Source organism: Pelodiscus sinensis, unplaced genomic scaffold, assembly GCF_049634645.1.
Source record: "Pelodiscus sinensis isolate JC-2024 unplaced genomic scaffold, ASM4963464v1 ctg34, whole genome shotgun sequence".
NCBI classification, from domain to species: domain Eukaryota; kingdom Metazoa; phylum Chordata; order Testudines; family Trionychidae; genus Pelodiscus; species Pelodiscus sinensis.
This window is the reverse complement of record NW_027465849.1, coordinates 3257352-3279095: the sequence shown is the minus strand read 5'-3', so window position 1 is coordinate 3279095 and position 21744 is coordinate 3257352. Positions and strand designations below refer to the sequence as shown.

General features: G+C 62.5%; 3 protein-coding genes across 6 annotated transcripts; 1 reads left to right on the top strand and 2 right to left on the bottom strand.

Moving 5' to 3' along the window:
- Window positions 1–63: 63 nt before the first annotated feature.
- On the bottom strand, window positions 64–3560 carry LOC142823786 (uncharacterized). The gene is made up of 5 exons (XM_075915189.1): window positions 3496–3560; window positions 2814–2979; window positions 2423–2676; window positions 1350–1892; window positions 64–891 (listed from the first exon to the last, which is right to left on the bottom strand). Exons 3-5 carry the CDS (start codon window positions 2627–2629, stop codon window positions 445–447), a joined length of 1197 nt encoding a protein of 398 aa, XP_075771304.1. The 5' UTR covers window positions 2630–2676; window positions 2814–2979; window positions 3496–3560; the 3' UTR covers window positions 64–444.
- Window positions 3083–14285, top strand: LOC102451084 (sulfotransferase 2B1). Of its 4 annotated transcripts, XM_075915200.1 has the most exons (8): window positions 4449–4721; window positions 9824–10071; window positions 10517–10659; window positions 10896–11104; window positions 11769–11895; window positions 11978–12072; window positions 13616–13796; window positions 14070–14285. In XM_075915200.1, the coding sequence occupies exons 3-8, from the start codon at window positions 10524–10526 to the stop codon at window positions 14240–14242; spliced, it is 921 nt and encodes a 306-aa protein (XP_075771315.1). In that variant the 5' UTR covers window positions 4449–4721; window positions 9824–10071; window positions 10517–10523; the 3' UTR covers window positions 14243–14285. The 4 variants fall into 4 exon arrangements, with proteins under 4 accessions (XP_075771313.1, XP_075771316.1, XP_075771315.1 ...); XM_075915198.1 differs by lacking the exons at window positions 4449–4721; window positions 9824–10071 and adding an exon at window positions 3083–3111; XM_075915201.1 differs by lacking the exons at window positions 4449–4721; window positions 9824–10071 and adding an exon at window positions 3707–3994.
- A 2421-nt stretch (window positions 14286–16706) lies between these two features.
- On the bottom strand, window positions 16707–19465 carry ZNF579 (zinc finger protein 579). Its single transcript, XM_075915188.1, has 2 exons — window positions 19367–19465; window positions 16707–18281 (listed from the first exon to the last, which is right to left on the bottom strand). Exon 2 carries the CDS (start codon window positions 18268–18270, stop codon window positions 16897–16899), a length of 1374 nt encoding a protein of 457 aa, XP_075771303.1. The 5' UTR covers window positions 18271–18281; window positions 19367–19465; the 3' UTR covers window positions 16707–16896.
- Between the last annotated feature and the right edge of the window lie 2279 nt (window positions 19466–21744).

Below are 21744 nucleotides of genomic sequence, written 5' to 3'. Positions count from 1 at the left end.
GAGCTGGGAGGGGACGGCGGAGTGTGCGGTTCCTCTGCTGTGCCCGTGGCTGTGGGGCAGGAATCTCCACACAACTGTTAACCAAGAACAAAAGGTTTATTGGAGGGGGAGTTACAAATAATCCAGGAACCCACCTGCACGTGGAGCAGCTGGGCAGAGAACAAAGCAGGGAGTCAGGCTGGGGGTAGGACCTGAGCTCCAGTGCAGGAGGAGGAGAAGCCAGGGGTCGGGGTCTCTCCCTGACTTTGCCGTTGGCAGAGTCTGGTCTTTCTGCGCCTCGGTTTCCCCTCACCTTTGTGGAAGGGGGAATGACATGGCTCCAGCATCCCATCCCTGGGCCCACCCTCCTGCCTTTACAGGCTAGAATCAAGGGGGCCCCTCTCGGATCCCCAGCCACAGAGGGGAATGCTAAAGGCCCCCACTGGGAGCAGAGGCACCCCCTGCCTAGGCCAGCCCCATGGGCTCGTGCAGCAGGCAGGCCAGATAGCAGCAAATGACCCAGGCCCGCCCCACCTGGCCCTCCATGGCGGGAGGCTGGACCCTGCGCAGGAACCGGAAGCGCAGGGCCTTGTCGGCCAGGCTGGCCAGGCTGAGCACCTGCTGGCGAGCTGCCCCCTGCTGGGTGCTGAGGGCCACGGGGCCGTCCCGCAGGAAGGGGGGCAGCACGGGCTCTGCTGCCCCCTCCCCGGCCTGCAGGGCAGCGCTGCAGCAGAAAGCCAGGAAGCCGCTGGGGGCGGCCAGGGCACAGCCCTGCAGGGCGTAGTGCTGCCGGCCCCGGCCCGCGAAGAAGAGCTGGGCGCAGTCCAGCACCACCAGCCGGACGCCCCCGACCCGTGCGGCCCGCCGTGGCTCGAACCGCTCCACGTAGCGTGGGCTGCACTGCACCGGCACCTGGGGGCACAGGGGCATGGGAGTGCCAGGCCCTGCCCCGGGGAGGGGGGGCTACACCCCTTTACCATGTGGGGTGACCACTCCTCCCCAATCTCTGTCACACCCCCTTCCCATGTGGGGGGAACCACCCTCCCCAGTCCCTCTGGGCTGCGCACCCTTCCCTGTCAGATGGGGGCACAGCTCCAAGCCACATCCCCAATCCCCCCCAAGCTACCCCCCATTTCCACATGGGGGGCTATCCCTCCAGCCCATGCCCCCTGCTTGTGTGGCAAACCAGAGCAGCCCCTCCAATCTAGTCTCTACACATATCCAGGTAGGAACAGGGATTGACCACTAGGTGGTGCTGTTTCCCGCCCCCCCCCACACACACACAGCAGGGCCTGGCTGGCTGGGGGGGCAGGGAATGAGGCATGGAGCCAGTCCCCTCTAGGGGGCACCAGCCCCTTGACAGGGCTCACCTGGGCCAGCCGGGTCTCCAGGAGCTGGGTCCAGCTGAGCCAGTAGCGGGAGGCAGTGGCCTCGGAGACGTGGAAGCGAAAGGCCAAGTCCTGCAGGAGCAGCCCTAGCCGCAGCCGCACCAGTACCAGGAAGAGCTGATCCTCGGGGCTCAGGGCACTGGGGGGGCCTGGCTCGGCCCCCCGCTGCAGCTCCCCCTCCATCAGAAAGGCCAGGAACGTGGCCAGACGCTGGGCGCTGCTGAAGCCAGTGTAGAACCGCAGCCACTTGCTATCACCCCGGACGCTGGCCAGGCAGAACCGGTCTGGCTCAGCCCGGGCCCCCTGCTCCTTCAGCTTCTGGCTGAGGGCCAGCACCGTGCCGCTGCTCTGCGCCAGCTCCTCCCGCAGCGCCCGCATCCCGCTCTCCAGCTGGTCCCGCTCACAGCGCAAGTTCCGGTTCTCCGCCTCCAGCGCCGCGATCCGCTGCCCCAGCTCCGACGCCAGTGACCAGCACTCGCTCTCGGACCTCTCCTGTGGCATACGGAGCCGGAGATGCGGCTGACGCTGGGGTGGGGCACGAGGGTTGGATACATGGGGACCCCGCACCTCATACCTGAGATGCGGCTGGCTCTGGGGTGGGGTGCAGGGCTGGGACTATGGGGACTAGGCATATCAATGGTTAACTGGTTAACATCCTTACCAAGTGATGCTTATAGATTAATCCATGGTCCAGCCTAGCTGGAGCAGCTCCCTGCCCACAGTGTGGTGCTCTGGGCCCAGCCCAGCTGAAGCAGCCCCCCAATGCAGCAGATTCAGGGGGTGATGGGCCCAGCTGAACTGAAGCAACCCCAAACCCACATTAACCTGTTAACTGATTAATGGTTAACCAGTTGGTGGATTCAGTGATATTTTACATCCCTAATGGGGACCCCTCACCCGGTGCTGGGATGCGGCTGACTCTGGGGTGGGGTGTAAGGCTGGGTATATGGGGACCCTTTATCCAGTAGTGAGATGCGGCTGACTCTGGGCAGGGCACTCTGTGAACCTCCTGCCCCTCCTTGCAGCACAGAGCCCCCTAGGGCCTGGCCCCTCACCTGCAGCTCCTGGCAGTGTTCCTGGCTGGCAGCTAGCGCCTCCCGCGATCTCTCCAGCAACTGGCTCTGCCGATGCACCATCTCCTGCAGCTCGCGCACCATGCGGGCCAGCCCCGCGGGCTCCTGGGGGACAGTGTAGGCCCCGTGGTCGTGCTGCACGGCCGGCTGGGTCCCGCCCCGGTGCTGGGCGTAGCAGGGGCACTCCATCAGCTCGGCCGCCCGGACCAGGTCCCTGATGCCAGAAGGGGCTTCCTCTGTGGGGACCGGGCACAGGATTACTGAGGGATGTGATCCAGCAGCCCTGCCCCTCCCAGCTCTAACCACTAGACACCAGCCCTCTCTCAGAGCCAGAGAGAGAACCCAGGAATCCTGCCCCTCTGTGGGATGCTACCTTGACCCTCGGGCGTCTCTCCTGGCAGCTGGCAGCTCGGGCGAATTCTCCTTTCAGGCACCAGCAGGTTCCTCCGGGCGCCTCTCTGAGCTCTGCGGGGAACCTCGTCCTGCACTTCCTGCTCCGGCCCGTAGTGGGCGCTGGAGACATGGCTGTGTTCATGAGACTTGGGCAGGGAGGGAGAAATGAGAGAGGGGTGGAGGGAGGGTCGTTGACCCACAATTCCCTCCTTTCGCCCCTCCCAGCTGGGGCAGGATAACAACCTACTACTGCTGCCAGTGCCCATGGCCAACTCCAGGTGGGTGGCACGACCCATCAATGGGTGCTGGCCCAGGACCCGAGGAACCAGCTGTGTGCCTCAGTTTCCCTGTCTGGGGAAGCATAATGAACCCCAGCCTCTCACACAGAGGGTTGGTGGGAGGACAGGAACACAGATGGGAAGGGGACAGACCCTCCGCTCCCAGGTGTATTTTCCTGGACAGTTTGGCAAGGCAGCTGCAGATCGGAAGTGAGGGGGCCAAGGGGATTGCGGATCGGGGGGGGGGGGGGGTGCAGATGGGGCGGGAGAGGAGCTGGCAGGGTACTGGGGGAGGGGCACGGAGGGGGGGTGCAGGCAGAGAGGGAGGGGCTCTGGCGTGGGGGGGCTGCAGGTGGGGAGGGGGGGTACCAACAAGATTGATACCTGCAGCGCTGGGGGGGGGGCTGGGCGGCTGCAGCATTCTGCCCCCTCAGCCTCGCTCTGGATCCAAGATGGCGACTAATCTGAGCCTGCCCTATTCGGGCTCAGGAGGGGGCGGGGGCTCTGCCAGGGACAAAGATGGCGGCGCTCGTCAGTGAAGCCGGGGGGCGGAGCTAAGCTTCCGCCAGGAGCTGGATCTTGGGAGTGGGAGGGAGGGGCCCAAAGAGGGCAGGGCTCCTCCCCCTCACAGAGTGGGGGAGAGGACATAGGGGTCCGGCTCCCAACCCTTCCCCTCTCTAATCCCCAGAGCCTGGGGTGGAACCCAGGAGTCCTGGTGCCCACTCACGTGTCTCTAACCACTAGCCCCCACTCTCTTCCCCAAACTGGGGCGAGAGCCCAGGAGTCCCGGCTCCAGCAGCTCTTGGGCCTGCCAGCCTGGGTGATTCACAGGCGTCTGTGAGGGAGGCGGCGTCTCTGGGGCTTCCTCACTAGCATCTGTGCAGTGAGTATCCTGCTCTTGACTGGCGGTGTGGAGCGCCCGGACCCCTGGGTTCTCCCCCTGGCTCTGGGGAGGAGAGCTGGGACTAGTGGGTAGAGCAGGGGGCTGGGAGCCAGGACTTCTGTGTTCTCGTGCTGGCACTGGAAAGGGAGGGGGGTCTAGTGGCTAGGACATAGGGCTGGGAACCATGGCTCCTGGATTCTCACTAACCACTAGCCCCCACTCCCCTCCTCAAACTGGGGAGAGAGCCCAGGAGTCCTAGATCCTCGCTCTGCCCCAGCAGTTCTCAGGACTGCCCGGCCTGGGTGAGTCACCGCCCTGCCAGGAGTCTGTGAGGGAATTGGGGACTGCTCCCATGTCTGGGGCTTTCACAGTGGCATCTGTGCAGTGAGTATCAAGGCATTGACTGGTGGGGTGGAGCCCTGACCCCATTATAATCAGGGGTGACTCCGGATTGGTCCCAGGGAGCCGGGAGCGGGGGTGACTCCGGATTGGTCCCGGGGAGCCGAGATCCAAGCCTCCGTTCCAGGGAGGCTGGGTCTCTCTCCCTTGCCCTGGGGTGCTCTGCCTGTGACACAGCCTCCCCTCCCCTCCCCTCCCCTTCCTGCTGTGTGGGAGGCTCCTCGCCCCAAGGCTCAGAGCGCTAGCTCCACAGCTGGGTCCCAGGGGATCCCATCATTGCTCCAGTGGCTGCCAAGCCAGCCAGGTGCTGCCTCCTGCCCTAGGACAGGTAAGAGAACGGGGGCAGCTGCTTCCCCCCATAGGGTCCCCCGGGGAGCCGCCCCTGCTGTGTGCACAGCCCGGTGGAGATGGGGGGCTGGCCCCAGGCTCTGCCCTTAGCTCCAGACAGCTCCAGTCTCCCCCTCGGCTGGGGCCAGACTCAGCCCCAGGCCTGGGACAGAGACAGCCAGAGACTGGCAGGAGAGGGATGAAATATACAGAGGCGGGGGTGAGTGTGTGGGAGGATGAAGGGGCTCCCATAGAGCTGAGTGGAGGAGGGGGAGGAGTTGTGGGGGAGGGGTTCCTGTGGGGCTGGGTGGAGGGGGGAGAGCTGGAGGGGCTGTGGGGAAGGGGTTCCTGTGGGGCTGGGTGGAGGGGCTCCTCTGGGGCTGGGTGGAGGGGGAGAGGTGGAGGGGCTGTGGTGTGAGGGGCTCCTGTGGGGCTGGGTGGAGGGGGGGGAGGTGGAGGAGATGTGGGGGGAGGGGCTCCTGTGGGGTTGGGTAGACGAGGGGGGCAAGCTGAGGGATGGAGGGACTCCTGTGGAGCTGGGGGAGGAGGGGGAAGGGGGAGGGGCTGTGTGGAATGGGCCTCCCATGGGGCTGGGTGGAGGGTGGGGGTAGGTAGACAGGGGCTGCGGACAAAGCTTCGAATGGGGCTGGGTAGAGGACGAGAGGAAGGGGTTCACATGGGGCCAGGAAGGTGTCCAGACACGGATGGGGCAGGCCGGTCAGCAGCACCGAGATGAGGCAGACGACGGGCCGGCCACTCTCACAGATCAGGCCTGGGCTCCTGACTCAGTTTCCCCATTTCGCAATAAGCTCCCTTTTTGCGGCTGTTCAGGCGGCACGCTCCGCAGGGCAGGGCCGTCTCCCTGCCGGTGGGCAGCGCCTGCCCTGCGGGGCCCGACTCTCGGGCCCTGGGCAGCACTAGCGTAACCCTCCTTCCATCGGGGTAGCAACAGGGGCGTCTAAGAGGCATGAGAGCAGTGAGAGCAATTACAGGAGAACAAAGGAGGCCAGGTGCCGCCATGCAGCTTGCAGGTCACACCAGGGTGTTCAACTCCCCCCAGGGCTGGCGCAGCAGCAAACAGACCCGGCTTGTTTGTTTTGCAAGTTGCTGTTGCGATCGAATTGCATAAGACGGCTTTTCACCACAGGGCGCTCCGCCCGGCCTCTCCGACGCCGAGAGTGGTTCAGAACTCCTGGCTTGCGCTCTATTTATAGCGCAGCATTACAATCCGGGCCCACTCCGGCCTGAGAGGGAGGGCTTTGATGGATGCCATGAATCACGATTGAAATCACGGGGCAATCTGTTGGATTAGCTGCAAGGAGCAATGAAGGAGCTGGGATGCCATGACAGCAGGAACCGAGGGAAGCCACCGCCCAAAGCCTGGAGCCTAAAGGCAAGGCCTGAGTGAAAACGGCAAAAAGCTAATCCAGGGAGACACAGAAGGCTTTCCCCAGGACGCTGGAGCTAGGATAGAGGAGACATGGTTTCTATTTCAGGCTCTGCACCGAGCTAGGATGCCGTTCCTGCCTCTGTCTGTTTACGCATGTCATAGGGGAGGTTCCGCCAAAGACGCTGCGGATGTGGAAGAAAGCAGCAAGACAAAGCTGTTTGGGGCACAGAGCTGGCTGAAAGCAGGCCCGGATTTCTGAGCCTGCGGCCGCTTGATCCTAATTCATTTAGCCAACGAAGTGTTTGTATCCCATCCTGGTCACCCCGGACACCACACAGTGCTCGGACTAGCCGCTTCTGCTCCAAAGGATTGGCCGTGGATGGGTCGTGCCAGCCAAATCAGGCAGCAGCAGCAAGTAAAAGTCAGTAGCTTTGGGTGCTGGAGGAGGAGGAGTTATTGCCAACCCATCCTCACGGCTCAGCTGGGTTCCAGCTTTGCCACACACCTGGGCACTGAGCATCAGCCGCACAAAACCTTCCTGGGAACTTGCGCACACCTGAGACAATCTTGAACCTTTTTTTCAGTCGGCAGGGTGGGGGAAACAATTTGGGAAAGGTCAAATGGTTTGATTTTCAGGGGCTTCTGCTGCTTTGCCCCTGGGAACTCCCCCCCCCCCCATTTGATCTTTCTAAATGCAAACGTGTATTTAAAACCCCTGCTGGCCTGAAATGAAAATGCCCTCCCTGGACAGCTGAGGGGACAAAAAACTCAACCACAGAATCAGACAAGTCCATGTTTTGCCCCATGCGTAGGTTCGTTGATTGTAGAGAACAGATCTGCTAGAAAACCAGCCGATCTTTTCCTTTTCCTTTTCCTTTTCTTTCTTTCTTAAGCCCTCAACCTGAAAAAGGTTCCCTGCCCCTGCTCTAAAGGATCAACACAGCACGCTCTTTGGGGTCAGGTCTGAGGTGTGCATTGAGCTGGGATCGGTGGAACCTGTTTGGATTTGGTGAGACGGGTTTTAATAACCTCTTCCCAATGTAAGGTGTGGTGCTGGTTGGGGCGCGGGTGAAACTGGAGTAGGGATGTTAAATATCGGTTAATTGAATAGTCACTGAACCTCACGAATTCCTGTTGGTTACTCAACTAGTCTATAGTCCCCAGAATTCCACTTGGCATCACCTTGCTTGGTCTAGACTACATCACTTTATCGGTAAAGAGATGTAAATGAGGCACATCGATATTGCAAATGAAGCCATAATTTAAATATCCCGTGCTTCATTTGCATAATGGCGGCTGCTGCTTTTTTTAAACGGGGCTTTTTCGAAAAAACCCGGCAGTTTAGACAGGAATCTTTTGAAAATAAAACCCTTTTTGGAAAGGTCCTGGACGCCTCAAAAAATGAGGTTGACAGGATCTTTCGAAACAGGGTTTTATTTTCGAAAGATTCCCGTCTAAACGGCTGTGGTTGGTTTTTTTCCGGAAAAGCCCCATTTCGGGGAAAAAGCGTCAGCCACCATTATGCAAATGGTTAAATCCCAGCGTCATTTGCAATATCAACGTGCCTAATTTACATCCCTTTACCGATAAAGGGAAGTAGGCTAGACACAGCCCTATAGTCCGCAACGTCAACCCCTCCAACGCATTAGCCACAATCTGCAGCTTATCCTGGAAAATGACCCCTCACTCTGAGGCTTTGGAGCAAAGGCCAGTCCTCGCCTACAGACAACCTCCCAACCTCAAACAAATTCTTTCCAGGAACCTCCAGGAACCCCTCCCTCCCCTCCTGCAATCAACCGGTGCCAATTCTGCCCACACATCCACACCTGCGATTTCATCACTGGACCCAGCTACATCAGCTACCAAATCAGGGGCTTATTTAATTGCACATCCACGAATGGGATCTATGCCATCAAGAGCCAGCAACGTCCCTCTGCCATGGATAGTGGCCAGACTGGACAGTCTCTACGGGAAAGAATTAATGGACGCAAATCGGATCTCCGAAAAGGCAACCTGTTGGAGAACATTGAATCTGCCTGGACACTCATTAATGGCTCTCCAAGTCGCTGTGTTGTTTCAGGCCAATGCCGCAAGCCAATTACACAAAGAAGGACTGGAACTTAACTTCATTCACTTGTTTAATTCTTATGCAAATGGTCGGAACAAGGACAGGGTCTGGCTCACACACTACCTTGGACATGCTAATGACTTCACCAACCAACCAGTGGAGATGCTAATTCTTCTTATCAGCCTCTCGTAACTATTTGAATCTTCTACTCACTGTCTCTTTTTTTTTTTTCTCCTCCTCCTCCCACCCTCTTATTTATTCTTGGATCTGGACTTTCAATACTCCAGTCATCTGAAGAAGTGGGCTGTGCCCACGAAACTCGTGAGCCCATTGACATGTTTTGTTAGCCTTTAAAGTGCTACTAGACTAGTTGTTCTTGAAGTTTTTCCTGTTACAGACTCACTCAGCTCCCCCTCTGAAGTTTTTGTCTCGGAGCAGTTCGCCTGCTCAACAGTGCTCCCAGAAATCTCCTGTGTTTCAGTGGCGCCCCGACCCCAACCTCGACCTCCCCACCTCCTGCTCCAAGGGCAGGTGAGTTTCGCCATAGCCTCAGAGTGACAGGTGTGTCCCTCTCCAGCCCTGCCTCCGCAAGCCGCTCCACCCCGAAGTGAAGCAGAGGGAACAGACTGTGCATGACAGATGTGTCCACACACTGCTGTGGGGCTGGCTCCGGGTGCCATAGCAGCAGGCCTGGGATGTCCTAGTTTATGGCCACAGCAAATTGAAAAGCCAGCAGCATCCAGCCCCGATGCAGGGCCAGATACACCTAGATCTCCCCTGGCAGGGGTTTTCTGCCAAAGCCACGGATAGGAAGCCCACGGCTGCTCCACGGACCTGAATTCTCCTTCCCATTGGACAGTTTCTCCTGACGGCTAACTGGGTTCATCACTGGAAACTCAAACGTAGGGTGTGTCTACCCGGCAGCGTTTTTCCGGAAAAACAATACTTGCGTCCACACTGCCATTGAGTTCTTTTGACAGAAAGGTGAAAGAATGGAGGGGTTTCCCCGACGGCAGTAAACCTCTTTCTACGGGGAAGAAGCCTTTTCCAAAAAAGCTTTTCGGGGCCCTGGTGGCCACTCCATCCCTACTACTCCCGACTGCAATGCAAGAGAGCGTCCGTTCAGTGTGGACGCTATTTTTTGAAAAAGCCGATGGCTTTTTCATTGCGTTTTGGCAGTGTGGCCCCGCTCTTTCGAAATAAGCTTTTCCAGAAGCTCTCTTCCAGGAAAGCTTCTTCCGAAAGAAGCCTGCAGTCTAGACATAGTCAGACCGGCTCCACTGTCTGTCTGTCCCTCCATCAGCCGGCTCCCCTCTGGACAGACTAAGCCTGTTTTCCCATCTTCTCCCTGTTGGCTTGGTTTCTTAATCCTCCTGCCCCGTCTCCTCGCCGCAAGGGCAGTGCCCCAAAATGGAGCTTTCCTGGACCCCCCCCAAACAAAGCCCTCGCTCCGTTCTCCCGTCCACAGAGCGCACCCTGACATCTGCCTTTTTCGCCACGGCATTGATCCAGTTTGGGATCCACCAGAACCCCCCACACCCGGGTCCCATTTCATGGCCACCCTACTCAGCCAGCGGTTCGCCCAGGGTTCGCTGACGCTCGTCCGTCGCGAAGACTGATTTCAGCTCCGTTTGCCGATTTCTAGCACTCTCCCGCGTGGGCTGCTCCGCCAGAGTTCCAGGCGGCACTGGAAGGAAAATTCGGGGTTGATTCACTCCGCGTTACTTTCACAACTGACCCCAAGACTGCAGCCGGAATTGCCCGAATTCTCCGAGAGGCAAAGTCTGCTGCTGGCGAGGGATCGGACTTTCTGGGTCTCTGCCCGCGGGCGCCGGTGCCGATTTGGGTTCGACGAGGGCATTACATTTGGACTCTGGCCGTCTGCCGTCACTGGTAATTTGTGGCTGATCTCCCCCCTCCCTCTCAGCCCGGCCCCTGGAGTCCTGAGCAGCTGTGAAAATTGAAATGGGCGCCCATCTCAGGAGAGGCGTTACCATATGGGCCGGTGTCGTGTGACGGTTCCGCTCCTCCAGCAGCCGGTACAGGGCAGCCACGAGGAATGGAACCAGGATCCCGTCATGGGAGATTGGTCCCAGCTCAGATGCCGAGGGCGGAGCAGCCTTGTGAAATGTCTCCGCATCTGAGACACCAGTGCCAGGGTGCGACCGGGTGTGGCACTCGCCACGGGGCGGTTCACCCACCCACCCACCCACCCACAGAGCAGGGCGCATCTCCTCCAGCAGGCAGGCAGGCAGATACGCACACGCCAAGCAGGGGGCTGGGGTAACTCCAGGGGCTGACCTTGGGTCTAACTGGCCTCGTCTCGCCCCATCACCAGCCTCAGCATGTTCAAGGAATATTTCCAGTACAAAGGGATCAGCTTCCCAGAGCTCATCTACTCGGCACAGGGGCTGCGGGAGGCGGAGAACGGATTCCGCGTCCGGGATGACGACATCTTTAACGTCACCTACCAGAAATCAGGTACGGGGGGGGGGGGGGCCTCGCGGCCCGGGCTAGGGCTCTGGGAGCAGGGCCTAGTGGTTAGAGCAGGGGAGCTGGGAGCCAGGACACCTGGGTTCTATTTAGTTACCTCCCCCCTTTCCCCTCCGAGGCCTTTGCAGGCTCAGGGGTGGGGAGTCTGAGGCCCACATGCTGGGGAGTGAGGGGAGTCCCCGTTGTCCATAGCAACGCTCCCCACACGGAGGCTGTCGCTGTAGGGACTGTCTGGATGCTGGAGATCCTGAGCCTCATCCGCAGCAACGGGGACCCCAGCTGGTGCCGCACCGTCCCTAACTGGGAGAGAGGGCCCTGGTACGAGACTATCCTGGGCCTCCGGATGGCCCAGGGCAACCGGTCGCCCCGGATCATCAGCTCCCACCTGCCCATCCAACTCTTCGCCAAGTCCTTCTTCCGCTCCAAGGCCAAGGTGTGCCATGGGGGTTGGGCAGGAGGGGAAACTGGGGGAGGGAGAGACAGGGGAGGGGGTAGGAGGAGGAACTGGGGGAGGGGGTAGGAGGAGGAACTGGGGGAGGGGGAGCCATGGGGGGGCAGGAGGGGAAACTGGGGGAGGGGGAACCACGGGAGGGGGTAGGAGGAGGAACTGGGGGAAGGGGAGCCACGGGGGGGGCAGGAGGGGAAACTGGGGGAGGAGGAACTGGGGGAGGGGGAGCCATGGGGGGGGCAAGAGGGGAAACTGGGGGAGGGGGTAGGAGGGAGAGCCAGGAAAGGGGGTAGGAGGAGGAACTGAGGGAGGGGGAGGGGCAGGAGGGAGAATCAAGAGGGGGGGAGCTGGGGGAGTGGGCAGAAGGGGGAGCCAGGAGGGCGAAATGGGGGGGGGGAGGGCAGACACTCTGGTCTCAGATACAATAAAATTCAGTTTCTAGCCCCTGTGGTTGGGCAGAAAGGCCCCAAAATGTGACTCTGCCGGAGTCTGCAGAGAGCCTGAGCCCAGTGATTTCCCCTGTTCCCTCTCCCAGCATGTACCCCAGGGGCCCAGAGCCCCAAGCCAGCTCCTCTTCTGGCACATACTCCATGGGCCCAGCCCCCACCCCCATGCCCAGCAGGGGGCTCACCCCGCGTTGCCCCCCCAGGTGGTGTACACGGTGCGGAACCCGAAGGACGTCCTTGTCTCTCTCTACCACTTCGCCCAGATCTTCCGCCCCTACAAAGAGCCGGGGCGCATGGACCAGTTCCTGGAGCGGTTCCTGGAGGGGGATGGTGAGTGCCGTGGGGGAGGGGGCTGCCCCCCCCTTCAGGCTGCCCCTCCATGACACCCTCCCCTCCCCCTTTGTTCTTGCAGTGCCCTTCGGCTCCTGGTTCGACCACGTCAAGGGCTGGCTGGGGCTGCGGGGCTGCGAGAACTTCTTCTGCATCAGCTACGAGGAGCTGCAGGAGGTGGGGCGGCCGGCCTTCGAATGGCAGAAAGCCCCTTCCCCGAGGCCCCGCCCCTTCCCCGAGGCCCCGCCCCTTCCAAGGTCCCAGGTCCCCCCACTCATCCAGCCCCCCCTCCATTCACAAGCCCTGCCCCTCCCTCTACCCTGTGAAACTGAGGCAGGGGGTTGGTTTTGGGAGGGGGCTCAGGGCTGGGATACAGGAGGGGGGTTGGGGTGCAGGCTCCTAGGCAGAGGGACCTGGGGGCGCCACCTGCTGCTTCTGCTCACAGGCACCACCCCTGCCGCTCCCATTGGCCGCCGTTCCCAGCCAATGAGAGCTGCAGAGCCGGTGCTCAGGGTACCCTTGCTGCCCATGGGCCGCAGGGACATGCCGGCTGCTTTCCAGGAGCCGCATGGTCCCAGGCAGGCAGGGAACCTGCCTTAGCTCCACTAAGTGCCCGACAGCCCTGCTCACCGCAGGCACCAGGGTCCCTTTTTGACTGGGTGATCCTGCCAAAAACCAGACCCCTGGTACCCCTAGCAGCAGGTGGGGGCAGGCCAGGAACAGGGGGGATGCAGGGGAGGGGACTGGCACTACCCCAGGGGGGTTGGGATGGACCAGGACAGAAGGGGGGCGAAGGTCCTGGGATTGGGGAAGGGGCAGACAGGAGGGGCTGGGTGGAGGGGATACAGGATCCCTGAGGAGCAGCGGGGAAGGGGCTGGGGCAGATGGAGCTCGGTGCTCCGGCCTGTTACCCCCACGCCTGCTTGATTGCCCCACCCCAGCAGCTGGGGGTGCCCACCGACCCTGTGCCCATGGACATGGGGGTCTGTGGGGTGACTCCCACTGGAGCAGAAATCAGGGCACTTGGACCGGTGTCTGCCCAGTCGTGGTGCCTCCCAGCCCTGGCTGAGCAGCGACTATCCGGGCACCTCTGCGAGGCAGCAGGCTGAGCCGAGCCCCCAGGCTGAGCCTGGCAGGAGCAGAGATGGGACGAGCATCACAAAATGCAGCAGCAACACAGGACCCTGTCCCCGGGGAGAGGCAGAGGGACTGAGCCTTGGGCACTGCCTCACCTGCTTCCTTGTGCCACCTGGGCAAAATGTGACCAGGATCAGGGCCCCGTTGGGCCGGGCGCTGCCCAGACACACACAAGACAATCCCAGTATTGCAGTGCTCCAAGTATATTCAGACAGGGGTCAGAAGGGTAAACTGAGGCACGACAGAACGCCCATGACTTGCCCAAGGACCCCCTGCAGTTCAATGGCAAAGTCGAGCCAAGACCCCAGGAGTCCCTCGGCCACCTTTGGCCTCCTTCATCCCAGCCAGGACTCCGGAGTCCCATCTCCAAGCCATGCCATGATCCCCCACAGGGCAAGGTGGAGGCAAAGTCCCTCCACCCCCCAGAGGTCCCCTCGGCCTGGGAGTCCCCACCAGGAAGATCTGCCCCCTTCTGATGGCCTCCAGTGTGACCTGTGGTCTCCTGCCTCAGTTTCCCCAAGCCTGGAGGGCCCCCGGGGGAGGCCTTGCCACTGATCCCCGTCCCTACTCCCCTCCCCCCCAGGACCTGCGGGGCAGCATACAACGGATCTGCCAGTTCCTGGGCAGGGAGCTGGAGGACCAGGCGCTAGACGCGGTGGTGGCCAACGCCTCCTTCCAGGCTATGAAGCAGAACAAGATGAGTAATTTCAGCTTGTCCCCCAGCTTCCTCCTGGACCAGAGCAAGAAGTCCTTCCTGCGGAAAGGTGGGGCCGGGCCGGGCAATTGGGACGGGCTGGGGCGGGGGGGGGGGGGGCCTGGGAGAAGAACGAGGCCCCATAAGCTGGGTCCTGGATGAAACAGAGCACGGAGGCAGCCACCAGAAACCTGGCACCAGTTCAGATTGATGGGGCTGGGGGGGGGGGTGAGGGATACCGGCAGGGCTGGGGGGGGTGAGGGATACCGGCAGGGCTGGGGGAGCCCGGGGCTGGGCTGGCAGGGGGCTGGGGTGCATTCACAGTGCCTCTGCTCTCTCCCAGGGATCACCGGGGACTGGAAGAACCATCTCACTGCGGCCCAGAGCGAAAAATTCGACCGGATTTACCGGGAGCAGATGCAGGGGCTAGATCTGAGCTTCCCCTGGGACGAGCCGAGACCCCAGCCCTCCCTACCCCCCGCTGACTGCTCGGACCCCCAGCTGGACAGCAGCTGACAGGAGGGAGTGCGGTGCACTGGTTAGAGAAGGGGGGGTGGGAGCCAGGACTCCCAGGTTCTTAGCCCCTGGCAGGGCAGTGGGGGGGACTGGTGGCTGGGGAGGGGGTGGGGAGCCAGGACCCCTGGTTTAAGGATTAAAGGGCTGCCCAAGAGCCAGTACTGGGCCTAGTCCCCGGGCAGTGGGGGTGTCCATGTAGGGCAGGATGGCTGGTCAGTTGCTGCCATTCCCAGCAGCTTCCCATGATGTGGGTGGAGTTCAGGGGTGGCTCTAATCAGTAGACCCCACTCCCTGCACATAGGGGAGGGTGTGTGGGGCTCCTTGGGGGACTGTGTGGGCAAGGATGCCGCTGCCCAGCAGATGGGCACCCCCCCCACACAGTCCCCTGCCCCATTCAGCCTGCAGAGGATGGAGGGGGCCTTTGGGGATCTGGCCTCCTCTGAACAGAGCAGTAGCAAACAGAACAATAAAGCTCATTTTGTGCTGGCGTCCTCTGTGGCCCCTTGGGGTTGGGGCACAGGCTGGGTGGCCAGGGACCCCTCCCCCAGTGCTGGGAGGTGGCGCCTCTGAGGTGGGGGCTGGAAATACGGGGAACCCCTCACCTAGCTAGTCAGGGACCCCTCGCCTGGTCACACTCAGGGCAGCCCCTGTCTCCATCCAGTCACGTTTTCCAGCTTCTGTTCACAGCGGGGAGGCCCAGAAGCCCCCTGCTCCTTGTGGCCGCCAGTGCCCGGGGGGCCCCTGCTGAGCTGCGGGCCGGACACCACTCAAAGCAACCTGCGTCGTGGCCCCATCGCTTTATTGTCTCGGGTCGCCGGACAGGAGTGAACCGACAAACATCCGGGGCAACAGCCCGGCTGAGCATGTCTCCGGCCAGGCGTGTGGGGGAGCGACCGTGTCCAGCCCCCAGGGAGCCCCATCGGACCCCCTCCCCCGATTGTGCCATCCCATGGCAGGAACCCAGAGATCGCAGGGTCGCTGCAAGAAGCCAGCTGCATGCGGGGGGCCCCCAGTGTAACCACCCCCGGGAGGGTCTGAACTGGGGACCTCTAGAGCGAAGTCGAGGCTCTACAGCAGGGCTGGGCAGAAGGGCCTCTGTGGGCCGGATCCGGACGGCCGCCCTGCTGCTCCCCCACCCCCAGGCCAATGAAGGTCTGGGGGCAGGGGAGCGCACGAAACGTCCTCCCGCTCGCGCAGGGCAGGGGCAGGGCCACAGAAGCTCCACGCAGCCTCTTCCTGCCCTGCCAGGGGCATGGGTGCCCAGCGGCAACGAGGGGGAAGGGGGGCAAAGGGGCTCTCCCACCCCCAGACCGATGAAGCCTCCTGGCCCCGCCCCCTTCTGGTTTAGGCCCCGCCCCCTTCTGGTTTAGGCCCCGCCCCTTCTGGGGCAGCCGGGAGCCACTTCAACCTTTTTTTGAAGTGGCCCCTGGCCAAAATGGATTGCCCCCCCCCCCCCCCCCCGCTCTACAGCTGGAGCCATGAAGCCGGCGGGGTCTCAGCTCAGGCTGCCGAGCTCGCCTGTTCTTATCGCTCCCCGTAAGTGGGCTGATTGCCACTGCATGGGACAGCGACCCACCCTAGGTGTGTGGGGTACACCAGCACCCCCCTGTGCCTGGGGGTGGAGGTGCTGAGTACCCCCCCCCGTCTTGAGGGGGACCCACTGCCCATCCCTCAGTGAGATGCTGAGCAGGTGGGGGGGGGGGCAGACTGGGACAAGGCCCCGGGGCTGGGCTGGCCCTTTGATCACACTTCCTGTCAGGGGGTTCAGGGAACCACTGGGGGGACAGGGAGGCCACGGTGCCCTTAGGTGTGATAGTGGGGTCAGGCAGTGGGGCAGGGAATGGTGGGGCTCCAGGACCCACAGTTCTACATCCTGACCTCCCCCACCCCTAAAAGTGGCACGATCCAGCTAGAGCTGCTTCCCCCTCCCATCCCAGGACATGGTGTGACCAATATATGGGCACTCCCCTATCCCAGAACATAGTATGCCCGTGCCCCCCCCTCCCCCAACCCAGAGAATGGTATAACCCATCCAACACAGCTCCCTCCCCACCTCCAGAAAATGGCACACTCCATCTAGGGGCACTCCCCCCTGCCAACCCCAGAACGTGGTGTGATCCCTTTAGGGTGCCCCCTCTCTGCATCACAGAATATTGCAGGACTGCCCCCCCCCTCTCAAGCCCATCCCTTGGGCCAGCGCCCCCTAGTGGAGACAGGCCTGCGTCCGGTTCCCCCTACTGTCCCCAGTGCTGGCTGGGTCGTCCCCCCCCCATTCCCTGCTGCGGGGATTTACCCTCCTCTTGGCTGCTAATTACTCACCCCCCCACCTTAGATCTCAATGTCTGACACCCCCCCCAACTGGCTCTGGCAACCTCACCCCTATTCCCCTCCTCATCTCATCCCCTCCCAAGCTCCATTCCCTTTTGCCCCGCCCCCGCCCCCTCCCCACGCAAGGTGCCCTGCTCTCCCAGTATAGCTCCATGCACACTCCTCCCCCGCCCCCCCAACTCCCAGTCTAGATTTCAAGGACTGGCTCAGGACTGGTGGGAGGGGCTGCCACTCTGGGCCAGGGATCCCCCCAGCAGGCCCCAGGGATCCCTCCATAACCCCCCCCCTCCCCACACACACACCATTCAGCACAGAATTCCCACAGGTCACGAGCCCTCCCCGGAGCCGCCGGCCATGCCCCCTTCGTCCTCCTCCTCCTCCTCCTCCTCGGGCGGGCCGAAGGCGGAGTGGTCCTGGCTGTCGAAGCAGGAGTTGCTGAGGAAGGCCTCGGGGCGGGCAGCGGCCAGGAGCTCGGCCCGGTGCCCGCGCTGGTGCCGCAGGAGGCTGTAGGCGCGGGAAAAGAACTTGTGGCAGACGCCGCACTGGTGGGGCTTGTCCCCCTCGTGCACCTGCCGGTGGCGCGCCAGGTCGGCCAGCCGCTTGAACTCCGCCTGGCAGAGGACGCACTGGAAGGGCCGGGCGCCCGTGTGGGTGACCTGGTGCTGCTTGAGGTGCGAGAGGCGCCGGAAGCGCTTGCCGCACTGCCCGCAGGGGTAGGGCAGCTCGCCCGTGTGGATGAGGACGTGGGCGGCCAGGTCGTACTTGCTCTTGAAGGCTTTCCCGCAGACCCCGCACTCGGCGCCTTGGCGGGGGGCCGGCTCCGGGGCCCCGTGCGCCCGCCGGTGGCTGGCCAGCTCACCCGCCTTGCGGAAGCGCTGGCGGCACAGCAGGCAGCCGAAGGGCAGCCCCGCCCCGGCGCCGTGGGCCCGGCTGTGCTGCTTGAGGTAGGAGGAGAGGCGGAAGGCCATGCCGCAGTCCGGGCAGGCAAAGGGCTTCTCGCCCGTGTGCACCAGGCGGTGGCGGGAGAGCGACCAGGGGCGGGCGAAGAATTTGTGACAGACGCTGCACTGGTGCCGCTTGGCGCCGCCCGGCCCAGCCCGGCCCGGGGCCTTGAAGCACTTGTGGGCCTTCAGCTCGCCCTTGGTCTCGAAGGCCTCCTGGCAGGCCAGGCACAGCAGAGTCCAGTCCTCCTGCAGCAACACTTGCTTCTCGTCCGCCCCCTCGCCCAGGGGCCGGGCCGGCTCCGGGCAGGGGGGCTGGCGGGCGTGGGTGCGCTGGTGGCGCGCCAGGTGGGCCGGGCGGCGGAAGGTTTTGTGGCACACCGGGCACGGGAAGGGCTTCTGCCCGCTGTGGGTCAGGCCGTGCCGGGCTAGGTAGTAGGGGAATTTGAACTGCTTCCCGCACACCCGGCACTGGTGGCCTCGCTTGGCACCGGAGCGGCACTGGTGGGAGCCGGGTGCCGCCTCGGCCGGGAAGGATTCGCCACCGGTTGGGCTCTGGGTGGGCAGGACTTGGGGGCGGCACCGGTGCTGCCGGAGGCCGTGGGCCTGGGCGAAACGGCGCTGGCACATGGCGCACTGGTGGGGCAGCGGGCGCCTGCCCGGCGGCTTCGGGAGCGGCTTCTTGTGGGGGGAGTTGGGGGGCAACCCCGGTGCACGGGAGGCGGTGGAGGGTGGGGACTCGGGCAGCTCAGTCTCCATTGTAGGGAATCCTGCATCGGAGAGAGGGGGTCTGGCAGGGATCAGGGACCGACAGGAAATGTCCCCAATCCGTGCAGCCCAGCGCCTCCTGCTGGGCCCCTGCCCTGCTCCCTGCACCCAGCGCCCCCTGCTGGGCCCCCACCTCGCTCCCTGCACCCAGCACCCCCTGCTGGGCCCCCACCTCGCTCCCTGCACCCAGCGCCCCCTGCTGGGCCCCCACCTCGCTCCCTGCACCCAGCGCCTCCTGCTGGGCCCCCACCTCACTCCCTGCACCCAGCGCCTCCTGCTGGGCCCCTGCCCTGCTCCCTGCACCCAGCGCCCCCTGCTGGGCCCCCACCTCGCTCCCTGCACCCAGCGCCCCCTGCTGGGCCCCCACCTCGCTCCCTGCACCCAGCGCCCCCTGCTGGGCCCCCACCTCGCTCCCTGCACCCAGCGCCTCCTGCTGGGCCCCCACCTCGCTCCCTGCACCCAGCGCCTCCTGCTGGGCCCCCGCCCTGCTCCCTGCACCCCCTGCTGGGCCCCCACCTTGCTCCCTGCAGCCCAGTGCCCCCTGCTGGGCCCCGCCCTGCTCCCTGCACCCCCTGCTGGGCCCCCACCTCGCTCCCTGCACCCAACGCCCACTGCTGGGCCCCGCCCTGCTCCCTGCACCCCCTGCTGGGCCCCCACCTCGCTCCCTGCACCCAGCGCCCACTGCTGGGCCCCGCCCTGCTCCCTGCACCCCCTGCTGGGCCCCCACCTCGCTCCCTGCACCCTGCCCCCCTGCTACCCTCTCCCCGCTCCATGTAGCCCAGCGCCGCCTTCACAGGGGCAAGGGGGGGGCGATTGACCCCCTGCTCCGCCCCATCTCAGTGAGGGGGTGAGCGCCGCGTCCTGTCACTAGCGGCCGGCTCACGCCCCAGCCATCCCTTCTAAGGGTTAACGCCCCCCCCCCCCCCGCTCCCTGCAAAGCAGCTGCCCCTCCCAGGAGGGGGGGGGGGTAGCACGGCACAACCCCCCCCCCCCCCCCATGCAGCCCAGCGCGCCTGGACCCTTCCCGCAGCAAATGCAGCATCCGTGGGCCAGGACCATGCCCCGCTGGGCATCGCCCGCGTCTTACCTCGGCCAGCTGCGGGCTCCGTGCAAGGGGGTGGGGTACGGTGGGGGGGGGGGGGGGGCTGTGTCACAGCCTATCCCGTCCCCCTCAGAAACACGCGCTGCTGCTCCTCACATGCTGGTGCGAAGGCAGGAGGCGAAGCCGGACTCGGACGCCTGGGAGGGGAGTGGGGGCTAGTGGTTAGAGCGGAGGGGGGGAGCCCGCACTCCTGAGTTCCCTCCCCTCTCTGGGAGGCCACTGGGGCCGGGTAACAGGCAGGAAGGGAAATATTAGGTGGAACTTTAGGACATTGTGTTGCCAGTGGAGCCTGGATCTTTTTCACGCCCCAAAAGCCTGGTGGAGCCCGCAAGAGCCGGCTGCTGGCACATAAGCCCTGGGGGAGCCCTGCTCCTAGTGCCTGTCCCCAGGCTGCTGTCCTGAGTGCCGCACCCCTCCCCGGGCTGTCACGGCTGCGATGTGGGGTCTGCCGGTTGCTGTGCCACATGCCTTGGCCCTGAAAGCCCTGTCGGGGGATGGGGTGGGGAGTGGAGGAAGGGGAGCAGGGGCTCGGTTTAAAATACCAATTCCAAGTGGCGAGGGGAAGCAGCGAGGTCGAGCTGGGAGAGGAGGCAGCAAGCAGGACACAGAGTGCCTGGATGATGCCCCTCTGTTGTCACGCAGGAAAACCTTTTCTCAATATATAGAGGCTTTGTCTACACGATGAGTTTTTCCCGCAAGAGGGATGCAAATGAAGTGCGGATTAGCATTTTCCCGCACTTCATTTGCATACTCTTTCGTTCCGTTTTTGCGCTAGGGGTTTTTGTGCAAAACCAGGCCGCGTGTCCCCTCCGGGACAGGCATAAGGATCTTGCAGAAAAAGGGGTTTTTGCGCAAAACGGCCACGGCCACACTGCCCGTTTTTGCGCAAAAACGAAATGGAAGAGAGCATGCAAATGAAGTGCGGGAAAGTGCTAATCTGCACGTCATTTGCATTGTCTCTTGTGGAAAAACTCATAGGCCAAGTCTACACGCGCAGCTTCTTGCGCAAGTACAGCCGTTCTAGTGCAAGAATCCGCAGAGCGTCCACACTGCCCGCCCGCTCTTGCGCAAGGAAATTTACAGCACGGCGTGGTAAGAGAGGGCTTCTTGCGCAAGAGCTACGTTCTTTTCTAACAGGTGTAAGCCCGCTTGCACAGGAGCTCTTGCGCAAGAGGGCAGTGTGGACGGGCAACAGGGATTTCTTGCGCAAGAAAGCCCTATGGCTAAAATAGCCGTCGGAGCTTTCATGCGCAGGAGAGCGTCCACACTGCCGTGAGCACTCTTGCGCAAAAGCACAGCGCGCACATGGCAGTGTGGACGTTTTCTTGCACAAGATGTTCTTGCGCAAGAAGCCGCCAGTGTAGACATAGCCATAGTGTAGACGAAGCCAGAGAGATTAGATACAGCGCTCCTGTAAGCTGAGTTGTCTGCCAAATAAAGTAGGGTTTTCCAGTGCCTTAGCAGCCCTGATACAGGTGATGGGGGGAAGGAGGAATGAGGTTGATTTCCAGCCCCCTTTGGTGCTTGGCTTGCACTGAGTTACAGCATATGTCCCGTGCCCCACGCTCTCACTCCCTCCCCCATCACGACAGGCACAGGTTGCCCCCCCCCCAATCTGAAAGGGGGCCCCTGGCATCACGCTGGGCATGGACTCCCGGTGTGCCAACCTGCAGTGCCAATACCAGCAGCCAAGCGTGCACCGGTGTATCACCATTGGCTGTACGCCACAGGAGGCCTGAAAGGTGGGGAAGCAAGCCAGCCGAGCACGGTACAGGATGGAGAGCCACCAAGGAGTTGGCTCGGAGGCAGCCTGCCATTTGTGGGTCTCCCTGCGTACGGCAAAGCAGGACTTTGTAAATAAACAAAGTCCGTGGAATGTGCCCTGCGCCCCAAATTGGGATCTAAAAGGGGTTTTTAAATTAATGGAGATTGCCTATCTCCTAGAATGGACCTTGAAAGATCACTGAGTCCAGTCTGCTGCCTTCACAGGAGGACCAAGTACTATCCCTGATGAATTTTTGCCCCAAATGGCCTCTACAGGGATTGAACTCACAACCCTGAGTTTAGCAGGCCAATGCTCAAACCACTGAGCTATCCCTGCCCCAAATGAAATCAACATTTCTAGACCCAAGCCATGCAAGGGCGTGGCTGTGCACAGGTCCCTTTAAAGGGCACAGACCGCCCCATTTCAAGGGTGTTTTTTCCTCCCAGAAGAAAAACATAACCAAACGGCCACTCAATCATCTTCTCCGTAAGCTAACCAGCAAGATGGCTGGCGGAGGGGATCTGACTGGATTTGCTGACCCAAAGAACAAGAAGCAGACACCTCAGGAAGGGCCTGCACCCGTCTCCCATGTCCTCCC